The following is a 14,600-nucleotide window of genomic DNA, read 5'->3' on the forward strand; positions in this document are numbered from 1 at the left end:
CGCACACACGGGGAGGATGTGCAGACTCCGCACAGACAGTGACCCAAGCCGGAATCGAACCTGGGACCCTGAAGCTGTGAAGCAATTGTGCTACCCACAATGCTACCATGCTGCCCATGCACGTTCACATGTCCCCGAGCAAACACGTTTAGCCGCGTGATTCCCGGCACTCGCAGTGCCGAGAAACACATGGTTACTCAATGTGACCCGCATTGAATAAGGGGTCTGAACAGTTAACGCAAGCTGAGGCTGCACATAGCCCTGTTTTTTACAATGGAGAGCTCCGCTCGCCGGAACTCCCCATTGTAGCGAGAGATTGAGACGTAATTTTTAAATGGTGTCCCAATGAGGCCCCCAAAAGAATCCCTGATCTCCCCCAGCCCGAAAGCAATATGAGAGGGTCGGGTCCCCACACCTCCTCCCAACATCCACACCAGGCAACCCTGGCCCGATCGCAAAAAATGCCAGCTTGACACCTTAGCGGTGCCAGTCTGGCACCCTGGCAGTGCCACCTGGGCACCTTGTCAGTGCCAGGCTGGAACTGACAGGACATCCCCCTGCCCAAAGGGCATGCAACTGGAGGCCTCCGATCCCCTTGGAGACTCCCACGTGTGCCATTCCGTCTGATCCCCATTTATGGGGACCAGTACCAAACAGCGCTTGCCTGAGGTCTCCGAGGTGAAGGGATTGAATCCCAAAGCCTCAGGTACCCCGGGAATCTGCACATTAGAGTGAGGCTAACTGCCTCGCTCTAATTTTCAGATTTGCCAAAAAGTGATTTCTCCCATTCTGGGTGGGATTCACCTCGCAACGTCTCGTGAGATTGCGTTGAATCCCGCAAGGCATTGCGAGCAAGCGGAGGTCTCCCAGCCAGCCACGGCTGGCTGCTTTTCCGGCGCATCGTAGGATCGTGTCCATAGAATAATTGTCAGAAAAGACAGCCTTCGGCAGCACGGTGGCGCAGTGGGTTAGCCCTGCTGCCTCGCGGCGCTGAGGTCCCAGGTTCGATCCCGGCTCTGGGTCACCGTCCGTGTGGAGTTTGCACATTCTCCCCGTGTTCATGTGAGTTTAGCCCCCACAACCCAAAAAATGCAGGGTAGGTGGGTTGGCCACGCTAAATTGCCCCTTAATTGGAAAAAATTAATCGGGTACTCTAAATTTATAAATAAAAGGAAAAGACAGTCTTCACACCACAAACTAGACATTCACAATTCAGGCGATATCATTGTTATTGTATTCTTACTTTTGAATGAGGAGTTTGTGATTTCAAGTCCCACTCCTGAGACTTGAGTAGATAATCTGGGTGAGTACTTCAGTGCTTGGGAAGTGCAACATGGATCAGCCTGTATGGGCAAGTAACAGCATGTCATATTCCGAACATTTAAGACACGTTTTCTGGACAAAGATGGGCTCAGAAGGTTAGGTGAGCTGCTCTGTTGACTAAAAACCAGACTCACTGTCTAACATACAAAAGAATATATCAAGTGAAAAGGTATTAACTACACAGATCCTGAGACCATCAAGCAACATCCCCAAATTGAATGGGCCGTCCTTGAAACAAAGGCGGAGACTGTCTTAATGTCCTCAGGATGAATGTTTTCAGACATGTAACTGGATATGGCTAATCAACCTAAAACCACCAGCATATTCGCAAAGGGACCACAGTGTGATTAGTCACGTGGTGAGGCAGCCATGTTTAGCTATGAGGAGAGATTGAATGAACTAGGATTGTTCTCCCTGGAGAGAGAGTTGGAAGCTGAGGGGCGACCTGATAGAAGTTTATAAAATTATGAGGGGTATAGATAGGGTGAACAATTGGAGGCCTTTTCCCAGGGCCGAAATTGCAAGGGGGCACAAGAGGGAGAAGATGTTTACAAAGAGGGTGGTGGTGGCCTGGAATGCACTGCCAAGTGAGGTGGTTGAGGCAGATACGTTAGCGACCTTTAAGAATTATCTGGATAGGCACATGAACAGACAGGGTATGGAAGGATATAGGCGGTTAGTCTAGATAGGACACATGATCGGCGCAGGCTTGGAGGGCCGAAGGGCCTGTACTTGTGATGTGTTGTTCTTTGTTTGGCTATTTTAATCTTTGAATGCAGACTGCAGCAAGAAAGACAGCAGCAGCAGAAAATGACAACCGTACCTATGCCTTAAACAAAAAAGAGAAGCTGGGTGGCACGGTGGCGCAGTGGTGAGCACTGCTGCCTCACGGCGCTAAGGACCCGAGTTCGATCCGAGCCCCGGGTCACTGTCCGTGTGGATTTTTCATATTCTCCTGTACCTGTGTAGGTCTCACCTCCACAACCCAAAGGTTGTAGGTGGATTGGCCACGCTAAATTGCCCCTTAATTGGAAAAAAAAAATTGGGTACTCTAAATGTATATTTTTAAAAATAATTCCTGCCCGCCTGATTCCCGGCCCAGAGGTCCAGAGAATCACGGATGTTCGGAGAATCACGGAGGGCTGGAAATTAAGATGCTGGGCCTGCTAAATGGATGCCAATTAGTCATTAAGATCCATTTTAATTCATTTACACCTTCCCGCTGGCACGCGGGCATGAACCTTGATCCTGCCACCAGCGGTGCGTCGGAGCATCGTGCTCAGACCAGCGCCTAGCACCAAGCCAGTTTTCCGATTCTCCGTCCTATCGGGAAACGCATTTCAGGCATCCCAGGACGGAGAATTCACCCCAGTGCGTTTAGGTGACGTACCTGTCTTGACTGAATAGCTGAAGATAAATTGAAGCTGCGTGATATAGATGGCAAGCATCCAGGATTAGTAAGTATGAGGGTGATTTGGGATTGCCAATAGCTGAGTGATGAGGATGAAGTACACTCGCCAGTTTGTGAGGATGTTGAGGCAGCAGGTAGAAGAAAATATTTGAAGATGCATTTATTTAACTTCGTGACTCACGTGAAGTCCTTGAAATTTTTGCAGTTTTGCAGACAGGTCTTCAGAATTATACACCTTGGCTTGGCTGACCTCTGTGGTTACCTGCTCCCATTTCCTTTACAGTATGTGTCCAGAGGGCCTCCTGGCCTCCTGTGTAGGCATGACCTCTCTCCTTTCCATCTCCAGGACTAAGACCTCCAGTTCCACATCAGCTTTTTCTCTGGCGACTGCTCTATTGGAACTCTTGCTCCTTCTCTGAAACACTTTCCACACAATTCCACCAGCTGAGTGTACAGGCTGCCTTTAAGAATTGAAGGCTAGCTGTAAGTTGTGCTAGCCATGCCCCCTGCTGAGTGTGCAGCCAGTCAGCAGCATGTTAACCGTTGGGCCACACGCTACAATCATTTGCTCGAACAGGCAGCTGCCTGCATCACCTCGATTGGGTACAAGGCAGTTATGCATCCTGATCCACGTGCCTGAAAACTAGCACTACTGAATTTTTAGCTCCCGATCTTCCTACTTTAAGCAAGATTGATGGCATGCAGCATTATGCCCGTTTTACTTAGGTTTCTCATTAACGAAGATGCCACATTGTGAACAAAAGTTGATGAAAAAGGAACAGTAGCAAATTGGGGTACCAGGCAGGAGCCAAGATTGGGGGGGGGGGGGGGGGGGGGGGGGGGACTGGCCAGATCTTGGCAGCGTGAACCTCAGGTGATTCTAACTTCTATGCACAAACTGCATGTGCCTCTCAGCTACCTGTTCAAAGTATCAGTAGTTGGATCAAAATGTTGAGTAGCAGCAACTAAAGGAATAGTCTTCAGAACTTTGATAAGGTCTTTCAGGGGTCCTCACAATCGAGGAGGGTGTGAACCTGAGGCAGGGGAAACCTAAACTCTGGTTATTATGGAGCTCCCAAGAGAGTTTTTTTTTAAATGGTAATCTGTCTGTTTAAGTCTCTTCCAGTCTTGGCACTTCTTCCCATTGGGATGATCTGGCAGGAAATCCACAACCACTTCCCTGCTCAGGCACTGGTTAAAATAGCAGTCAGGCCCCAATGGCATCATCAGCCTCCAATCAATACATTTAATAAAGGATTTATTCAGAGGAGTAGATTAAATGTTAATTGCCTGCGCACCACCCCTGTGGTAATCAATGGGCAGGGTTAAAATCTAACCTCTTAATAAAGCCATCATCGCTATTTCCATCCCTTAATTAATACATTAGTTCCAGTAAGGGGAGGATAATAAACAATCATTTGTGCAATCTTCGAAAAATCACTTTTGGGTTTTCTTTGTGCCTCTGTTTCAAACCATTATTCTTGACTTATCAATGATTTATAAGAATGATCTATCAATACAGTCATATTCTCTGTCAAAATCAATGTTCCTTATAGACAATTCAATTTCTGGTCTGTGTGCTAAACTAGTTTCTTTCCATAAGGCAACAATTGGATACTAAAATTGATTTGACCGCTCCTGGACGACGGAGTGTAAAAATATTATTGAGTATTCGTGTTCCTAACTGCTGTCCAACAACTCCTGCATGGAACATCAGGAGAGGACGGATTTGACCGATACCCTCCACACTCGATTAGTCCAGCAAGACGTAGGGCTGAATTTTCATGGAGCAGATGAGAAGGTTGATGCATATACATAGATACATAGAAGATAGGAGCAGGAGGAGACCTTTTGGCCCTTCGAGCCTGCTCCGCCATTCATCACGATCATGGCTGATCATCCAACTCAATAGCCTACTCCTGCTTTCTCCCCATAACCTTTGATCCCATTCACTCCAAGTGCTATATCCAGCCACCTCTTGAATATATTCAATGTTTTAGCATCAACTACTTCCTCTGATAATGAATTCCACAGGCTTGCAACTCTTTGGGTGAAAAAATGTCTCCTCATCTCTGCCCGAAATGGGATACCCTGAATCCTCAGACTGTGACCCCTGGTTCTGGACACACCCACCATCGGGAATATCTTCCCTGCATCTACCCTGTCTAGTCCTGTTAGAATTTTCTAAGTCTCTATGAGTCAGGAACTTTCCAAGTCGGCCCCCGCCCACCATACGTTTATTCTAGGGAAGTAGAAGAAGGAGGTAAATGGACCCACTTCCAGAAACAGACCCAAGTAAACAATGGAGATGAGCTAGTAAGGACTGCAGACTACCAGGGTACAGTGAAAAGTATTGTTCTGCATACAGTCCATAAAACATACCTAAATATACACGGTAAATACATAGACACAGGCATCGGGTGAAGCATTCAGAGTGCAGTACTACTCAGTAGAGAAGATGTATGAAGAGATCAGATCAGTCGATAAGAGAGTCATTCGGAGTCTGGTAGCAGTGGGGAAGAAGCTAGGCGGAATTCTCCGTTGCCGACGCCGAAATCGGGAAATGTGGTTTGGCAGAGAAAATGGAGGCAAGCACTTACTTGACGCCAAATTACGATTCTCTATCACCTCGAAAACGGCGTCAATGTGTATCCAGGACAGTAGGCACCGTCTGCATATCATTAGCAGGCCCGACCCGATACTCTCCAAGGCCACCGGTTCTCCGCCTCCAGTGGGCCATGTTCCCAATGGCGAGGTTCACTTGTGCTTTTAAAAATCATGAAACCGCCGTGGCGGGTTCTGAGGGAGAGAGAGGAGGTATGGAATAATAATAATCGCTTATTGTCACAAGTACGCTTCAGTGAAGTTACTGTGAAAATTCCCTAGGTGTCCAACTTCGCCAAAGTGTGCTGACAGTTGTGCTGCTGGCCGTGGGACTTCTGCCAGAGCTTGGGAGGGGTGGGGGGGTTTGACCAAAACCTCTGGTCCCAGATGACCCATCAGCTATATGGGCACACTCCACAACAAGTGCCATCTTTTTGGCTGGGATAGTGTGTGCAGGGAGAGTAATGTGTATGTGCGGCTGCAGCTTGTCAGCCTCCCGAGATTCAATCACAAATCCGGCGAATCCCGCACCATTTTTCAATGGAATCAAGTGTATTCCACATTGCACTGGTGCTAGCCCCTAAACGGTAGCAGACATGGTCCAGGTTTTTCTGTCGTAAAAGTCCACGGATTCTCCGTTGGCGCAACACTTAGTCTCAGAAACGGAGAATCCCGCTTGCTGTTTTTGAACCTGTTATCGCGTGTTCTCAGACTTTTCTATCTCCTGCCTGATGGAAGAAGTTGAAGAGAGAATAATCTGGGTGGGATTGGTCTTTGACCAGTAGGTATTTCAGCAATTGAACTGTGTGATGAAGGCAGACATGATATGAGGATTTCACCCACAAAACTGATAAACAATGAGATTTTCAAGTTCTTCCATTGTCCACGGCAAAAAATCCAACCAACACACATTGGGCTTCTCCCACTTTGATCTCAAATTCTAGTACTGCACATGGTTTTTGAGATATTGGAAAAAACCTAATTGTAAAGTTTGCAATTGAAGATGTTATTGTCCACCTATCACCTTTACTCTTGACTTCATCACTCTTGATGGTCCCAAGATCACTTTGGACCTTTCTTCTATAAACTGTGTACCTTTACCCATTATCCTGGAGACTGCCATACCATCCAATTGGAAGTGCGATCTTTCTCCCCGAGCCTACCGCCCTTCCCCCACCATCCCTATCAGCACTCCACCTTTGATCCTAGACCCTCACCTCATCATCCTTCGAGTTTTTGTTAGATCCCGTGACCCACCTACAAGACTTCAATTATCCCAACCTCAGACTCAAGCTGGCCGCGACCAAATCAACCACCCCCCCTCCCCCCTCAGCCCCACAGTGACTGTGAACATTCCCTCTGCCAGCCAACACCCTGAAATGAACTCGCATGTAGAGATACTGATCCCTCCCTTTAGGCCCTTCATTTTCCACCCTTGAATGACTGCAGCACATCCAAGATGCCAGACCCTTCCCACTTCACTCTTCTATGGTCCCGACCACGCCCTCTCCTCTCTCAGATCTCCCTTCCTCTTTTCATTTTTTTTCATAGATTTACAGTGCAGAAGGAGGCCATTCGGCCCATCGAGTCTGCACCGGCTCTTGGAAAGAGCACCCTACCCAAGATCAACACCTCCACCCTCTTCCATGTTCCTAACCCCACTCCACCACACTAACCTCCCACTCCTGACTCACTCTTGCGCGCTCTTCCATGCAAACTTCCATTTTCCTTCCCTTGATCCGCAGAGTTCAAAACTGAAAGCCACTGGCTCTAGTGCACAAAGCCAATTATTGCATTCTACCATTAAACAAGAGCTTTCGGAGCGCAGCTCCTTCCTCAGGTGAATGGCGAGGTATGTTCCAGAAACATTTATACAGACAAAGTCAGAGCTGCTGGACAATGCTTGGAATGCGAGCATTTGCAGGTAATCAAATCATTACATTCTGAACAATGGGGAACAAGCTCCTCCCACTCATTGAAACATCGCCCCGACAAAGATGACAACCGCGCATGCGCCCTGATGCACATCCGATAAAGATGGCAGCCGTTAACCCGAGCCGAATATGAGAACCTGCAGCCCCGCAGTGTGGGTAATGGCGAAGGAGAAGGGCGTGTTTTTCATTTTCGAAATCGGTAATAAGCATTTAACAATATGGAGTGAGCGAGAGATCGCGGGAGTGGGCGGAAATGTTGTGTAAAGCTGTTACAATCGGAAACCTCAAAATAGTTTGCGGGACCGAGTTTGTACTGAGCTCACCCCAGTCCAACGCCGGCATCGCCACATCACATTAAACAAAACAGGCGTCATGATATTCCTGTGCGCTTACTTGATCATGAAGATAGAACATAATTACAAAACGTTTTAATATAATAAGTATTCATGAAATGCAATAGATTACAAGTAGGAACAAGTGGACGGCAGGAGACTGAACCCACCATTGTCATACTACTGACTTAATCTCTGCATCTCAACCCGTCCTTGGGGAACTAACATTTATTCTGCCCACCACATTTCCTGCTGGTACAGGTCCCATTAAATACCACCCAGCATCTAACTATTGAAACTAAGAAAACAATTTATTTTGTACTTTAAAGCCTGTCAATGAAAGAATGCCAAGCGCAGAGGTCTTTTTTTTGGTTGTCCACTTGGGACTGGGGTTCCCCTGAGGCTCACGTCTATTCAAAAGGTGCCATGAACCACATCTCCTGCCAAATCAGACCCGACTCCATAAAAAGAAAAACAAGTAGAGGGGGGGCATCTGATGATGTGCCCACCTCGTAACGGAGTAGGCAAGGACGGGTGCTGAGTGCAGGCTCAATACCCTCCCCCAAAGGCCATAAAAGTCCCATACCTCAGGAATGGGCCCAAATCCTCGGAATCGGGTACAGTCAAAGATTTTTATATGCAACTCTCACCTCCATTCCTACACGGACAAAAGCATGGCCTTAGAGTTGAAGCTCTCAGATGCAGAGTAGCCACTTGGGGTTCGACAGAAGGGCAGTGGGAAACCTAGCCCAATAAAAGTCAATTTAATTTGAAAAGGAGCCAAAAACATGTGACTCTGACTGGCTCTTCAACCTATATGATGGTGCACAGACAGGCATTGATTGACACACAGGATGACCAATGAACACAAAACACAGCAGCCAATCACCAGACAGGACGTGACAACTATAAAGCCAGAGGGCACTAGTTTTCCCGCTCTCTTGGGATCCAACCTCTGAGACAGTCAGAGCCCGTGAGCAACAACTAGAACATACACCATGTGGTAGTAAGATAGTCTGGTCAGGTTAGCCTCAGGTCTCCAGTCAACTCAGCATAGTGTCAACCCACATTTAAAGTATGTATGATAGTTAAGAGTTCAATAAAATAAAGTTGCATTTCTTCAAGTGTTGGAAGCCTGTCTCTCTCACTGCTGCAGTAAACAGCAGACCCAGCTTACCCAACACATCACATGCTTTTTGTATTGTCAAGACCCAGCGAAAGCACTTCTACATTTAGTGCATTTAACCTCGGGGGAAAGAAAACTGATACTTCATCCTTTTTGCCCTGCAGTAAGTATAACTTCATTCAGTGACATCGTAAAAACCACTAGCACTGAAAATCAAAGACACATTTCTACCTTTGTTTATCTGGTAGATGACTTCAAGGAGAAAAGGGGCTTGTTGGGGTTTAGGCGTGTTGGAAGGAAACGTAAGCAGGAGAAAATAAAGTCAAAATCACCAAATTGCCACTGCAAATCCAACAGGATTTAGACAAGCTCTTGTTTCATTTCCTACTTCTCGTCTCTAATCTTTGATTATTTCAGACTGACTAATGATTTCCCAGCTTTCCATTGTAGTGAAAAGTGCATCTGGCAGGCAGCCATGCTGTAAAATGCAGGCTTCTGCCATGGAAGTTTAGATTTGACCCAGCAGAGCATGCAGAAGCTTGCAATTAAGGCATATCTGACCTGCTTTAATATATTGCCTTATTATTTTAAATTAAGAGCTGTAGATTTGCTATTGTCCCACTAGAGATGGTCGGGAACATCAGAAGCGTGGCAGCGAGTGCAGATTCAATCCTTTGTTCTGTAATTAATGCAGTTTTATTAACTGTCATTATAATCCTCGGATCTGTGAAACCAGTGCAACAGAGTATTCCATCTCATCTGAATTAAGCTCCTTTGAAGTAAAAATCGAGGCAATTTTCTTGGTCAGAAATCCACACCTGCTATGACAAATTACCATATTTTAATAGAAATGCGTAGATTTTACAATCAAGAGAAAGCTGCACTGTCCCCAGATGTTTGGTTTAAAGAGTTGTCCTCATTAATTTTTAGCCCATACAGATGGGGCTCTTATCGATTGAATGCTCTATTTATTTGGGATTGAAATGAAATATTTATTTGAAATGCTTACTCAAGCAGAAGTTTTTTTGTGTTTTTTCTTTGTCTTTTTGCAATGTATAAAAGTTGGCCAACTAATATGACATGGACGGTTTATTTGCTCCAAACTGCCATGTTAGAAAACTTGAAAACCTCCTTAGGATATTAGCTTTACAGTGATGATCGAGTGGAAGTTTAATGCAGCATGGCAAAAGAGCTTTGGAGTGCAAGCTTTTATGTTGGACCATGTTAAATTACTGAATATTTTGGCCTGGTAATAGTTGCATGTTCCTGTGAAAGTTTCGATAGATTTCTGTAAGACTAAAACCACAGTAAAACTTATACATGATTAAAAATTACTCGATGGAATCTCCATCATAATCAAAACGTATTTCTATTGTAGCAATACCTCCCTCCAAATATTGGTCATAACTTCTATCCAGACTAGTATTTAGAAATGTTTAGAGAAAGTAACAGTAAAAAAATAGTTGTTTCCTTTTTATTTTGCCCGCATCTTTCCCAGATATAGGTTAATTTATTCATTCGTGGGATGTGGCAATACTGGCTAGGCTAGCAATTATTGCCCATTCCTAACTGCCCTTGACAAGGTGGTGGTCAGCTGCCTTCTCCTCACTGAGGGGAAAATTGTACGGCCTAATTTCAAATTATAGCAGTGAAAAGATGCACTATGAAAAATAAATCAGCCGAGGTAAATTGACACCATGGACATATGCACCGATGCATGGAGTTGTTTTGGCTAACTATCTTGAAAAGGTTTCTTAGCTTCAAACAGGGCAGTTTCTTTACTCAGAGAGTAGTAGGGGTGTGGAACGCCCTGCCTGCAACAGTAGTAGACTCGCCAACTTTAAGGGCATTTAAGTGGTCACTGGATAGACATATGGATGAAAATGGAATAGTGTAGGTCAGATAGGCTTCAGATGGTTTCACAGGTCGGCGCAACATCGAGGGCCGAAGGGCCCGTACTGCGCTGTAGTGTTCTATGTTCTAGGGCTGCTGAGCAGAATAGTCCATTAATTGTGAGAGAAAGTAAGCTTACAATAATCTCACCCAGTGGTTGGCTCATGGAAGAGTCATTGGCCATTCATCATCCTTTGCACCTATTACAAGGAGTGAACCACCGATGGAGTAAAAGAATTTACACATGCATTTAGAAGCTTCACATGTCATGTTTTTATATACCTGCTGACTTAAGTAGTTACACATCCTTTATTAGCACTTGAACTAAAAGAGTATTCCGAAGATTCACATGCCTAATAGCATTTCCACAGACCAAAGCATTATTTTACCATTTGTTTGTGCTTTCAGGTAGAACTAGTTTTGAAAATTCCAGAGAAATCTTCCCAGCCACCCACCTCTCAACCTTACAGCACTTGAGAGCTCCTCTTAGAAGTAGTAGATTAGGAGCAAGTAAGGGAGCAAATGAACAGGTCAGCTTGGCTCAGAGGTCGCACTTTTGTCTCTGAAGTGGAGCTTAAACCTGACTGAACCTGAACTTCTGACTCAGCAACGGAAGAGCACATTCTAGACTGACATCAGTCCAAAGTAGAGGAGTGTTGCTGGATGAAACATTAAACCAAGACTCTGTCAGCCTGTTCAGGTGGACGAGAAATATCACACAAATCTATTTGAAGAAGAGTAGGAGGTTCCTCCTGGTTCCCTGGCCTACATTTGTTCTTTAACCAATGGCAATAAAACAGATTACCTGGTCATCTATTTCATTGCTGTTTGCGAGACCTTGCTATGAGCAAATCGGCTGCCACATTTTGACACATTATTGGGATTATGCCTTTTTTTAATTGTTGGCAGTGAAGCACTTTCAGAAGCTAAAGGGAAAACACTTTTTTTTTTAAATTACAATTGAAGCGTGTGCAATTATTGGAAGCTGTGGAAAGTAAAAAAAAGTTCTATGATGTAGATTTCCAGTTCCTTTGATGTTTGCAACTTAGTGGACTTGGCTGGTGACACGATCGGTGATTCTGTAACATGCAGGCAATATACAGGAGCCTTTGGAAATGCAGATCTTTGAAGCTGTTTAGATGGTGGACTATTATTTGATTTTGCAATTATTATTTACTGAAAACACTCAGCTGTCAACTTACTGCCTCCTTTCTTTGGCTGCAGAATGCTCTTCTGTTTCGCCACGATAGCACAGTGGTTAGCACAGTTGCTTCACAGCTCCAGGGTCCCAGGTTTGATTCCTGGCTTGGGTCACTGTCTGTGCGAAGTCTGCACGTTCTCCCCATGTCCGCGTGGGTTTTCTCCGGGTGCTCGGGTTTCCTCCCGCAGTCCAAAGATGTGCAGGTTAGGTGGATTGGCCATGCTAAATTGCCCTTGGTGTCCAAAAAAGATTGGGTAGGGTTACTGGGTTACGGGGATAGGATGGAGGTGTGGGCTTAGGTAGGGTGCTCTTTCCAAGGGTCAGTGCAGACTCGATGGGCCGAATGGCCTCCTTCTGCACAATAAATTCTATGGGTTAGCCCGGGCTAAACAGCTGGCTTGTAATGCAGAACAAGGCCAGCAGCGCGGGTTCAATTCCCGTACCAGCCTCCCCGAACAGGCGCTGGAATGTGGCGACTAGGGGCTTTTCACAGTAACTTCATTGAAGCCTACTTGTGACAATAAGCGATTACTATTATTATTCAATCACCTCCTTCCCATACAGCCTCCTCCTATTGTGGGGAATGGAAGGCCTCCCTGGTCTTCTTCATTATCTCATTCAACCTGATCAAATTCAAATTCTTTCCATATAACTATATTTTATAGAACACAGGAAGCAACAATGATTCTAGAAGCTTCTGCCGAATTGTAACTCAATGCGCCAAACAGATTTTTCCACGCACTTAAAGTAAGATGTCAAAATGCCTGTATTTAGCTCTATAAAAATTTCAGTAGACCTCATTATATATGTTCACATGTGAGTAGAACAATGGTATTCTGCTGCCTGTCTCATGTGGCCAGTCACATGAAGCTGCCTGGAAAGATCAAGTGACAAAAAAAATCAAAGCTACAGACAACACTCTTCTCAATGGAAATGGTCTGCAGCTGACCTCACTCTCCACTGAGAGAGAACATTGTCTTCTTCTGATTGATGGGTAGAGAATCTAACAAGATCTGTATTTCATAACTGCACTGAATGGGTATCTACCTGTTGGAAGTAAATGTTGCATGCTAAGATCCCACAATCTGGAGTCTTCTATATTCTCATCCTAATCCCCAAAACACAAAAGTAGAAAAGTTCCTTTTGGGGAAGTCATTTCCCCAGTAAGGACATGTATTTGCACAATTCTCTCAAAAACTGTTAGGAGAGGATTAAGAACAAGAGTTAATCAAAATTAATGTTGTCAAAACTTCCAGAAATGGGAAATCCAAATAATCTACTCCATTTGGTATCTACTTCAAGAATATTGTTCTATACATATCACCACTTAAATAGTCTCTGGGAGGATGGTTGAACCGCAACGGTTACATTAAATAATGCAGGGATATTGGCTATGCCTCATGTAAATGGAATTAGGTGGGTACAATATTATGTGACAATTTATTTTTGAAAGTATTTTTATTCAGCAGATTTTCAAAAATTTTACAATACAAAATAACCCCACAAAAACCCCCAAGCCCGCCCAAGCCCATTCCCATCTCTCAACAGTCAACGGTAACCAACTCCCGAAAATGCATGATGAACAAACCCGGACAATTGTCGAACCCATCACTCACTCCCCCTCAGCACAAACTTCACCTTCTACACGGTCAGAAACTCGAGCAGGTCCCCCGCCATGCCGAGGGTGGAGAAGCTGACCTCCACCCCAACAAGACCTGCCTACGAGCAATGAGCGAGGCGAAGGCGAAAGTATCTGCCCCCACACACGCCTGCAGCTCCGGCTGGACCAGAACCCTAAATATGGCTTCTAGGGGACCAGGCTCCACGTCCACTTGTAAACCCCCCCAAAATCGAAAACCAACGTCCTCCAAAATCTTTCCAGCTTCGGGCAGGAGCAAAACATATGTGCATGGTTCACAGGGCCCTCCCACACCACTGACAGACGACCTCCATCCCCTCGAACACCCGGCTCATCCTTGATTTTGAGATGTGCGCCTTGTCCACTACCTTCAGCTGTATCAGCCCCAATTTCACACACGAAATCTAGGCATTTACCCTGCGCAACACCTCATACCACAGATCCTCCTCCAGCACTACCCCCAACTCTACCATTTCGTCTTAACCCCCTCCCAACCCCAGGACACCCCGACCTCCTCCAAAACCCTCCCGTAAATCACTGGGATGACCCCTCCCCCCCCCCCTCCAACCCCTTCCTCCCAAAGTCCCGCATCTGCATATACCTGATACTTTCACCCTGCATCAGCCCAAACGTCTCACCCAACTCCTCTAAACCCGCAAATTGCCATTATCTGACAATTTTTATATGAGATAATTCTGTGGCCATTTTTGAGACACAATTGTGGTTTTAAGCACACTGGCATATTTTCAGGTCAACATCACCAAAAAAATGGGCAGTTTTTCGCAAGAAAGTACAGATTTTCTGCAATTTCCTTTTCATGAGCCAGAGACAGGGGGCTGGATTTTATAAGGCACCTTGCAGCTAAAAAAAAGTAGATGATCAGTACACCCATGATCCTGACAACTACTCCACAGCAATTTAACTCTGAGAACAGCAGCATTTGCTTTAAGGTGAGACTGCTGTCTCTCGGGAGGAAATCCCGCCTTAGAGTGCTCTGTAGTTCCAACAGCACCAGGTGGGAGCACTGGCCAGTGCCAGGACTACAGGGGAGCCCTGACTCAAAGCCCAGCGTATCACCAAGGCCAGGCTAGCAGGGCTGTTTTGTATCTCACCACCCCCTATACCAATGTATGTTCA

At 45.5% G+C, this 14,600-nt stretch overlaps 1 protein-coding gene across 4 annotated transcripts in view; it reads left to right on the forward strand.

The window, feature by feature from the left end:
* The window catches only part of LOC119971178 (myosin-3), a 1,049,419-nt gene that overhangs the window by 977,772 nt on the left and 57,047 nt on the right, over positions 1-14,600 (forward strand). Inside the window, exon 42 of one of the 4 annotated variants that reach the window (XM_038806382.1) lies at positions 11,032-11,425. The exons of the other annotated variants lie outside the window; for them this stretch is intronic. Within the exon in view, the coding sequence (XP_038662310.1) occupies positions 11,032-11,035 (4 nt within the window). The 3' untranslated portion in view covers positions 11,036-11,425. Of the gene's footprint in view, positions 1-11,031; positions 11,426-14,600 lie in introns of those variants that run through there. 4 annotated transcript variants of the gene reach the window in all.

This window comes from Scyliorhinus canicula, chromosome 9 (assembly GCF_902713615.1).
Source record: "Scyliorhinus canicula chromosome 9, sScyCan1.1, whole genome shotgun sequence".
Taxonomy (NCBI): domain Eukaryota; kingdom Metazoa; phylum Chordata; class Chondrichthyes; order Carcharhiniformes; family Scyliorhinidae; genus Scyliorhinus; species Scyliorhinus canicula.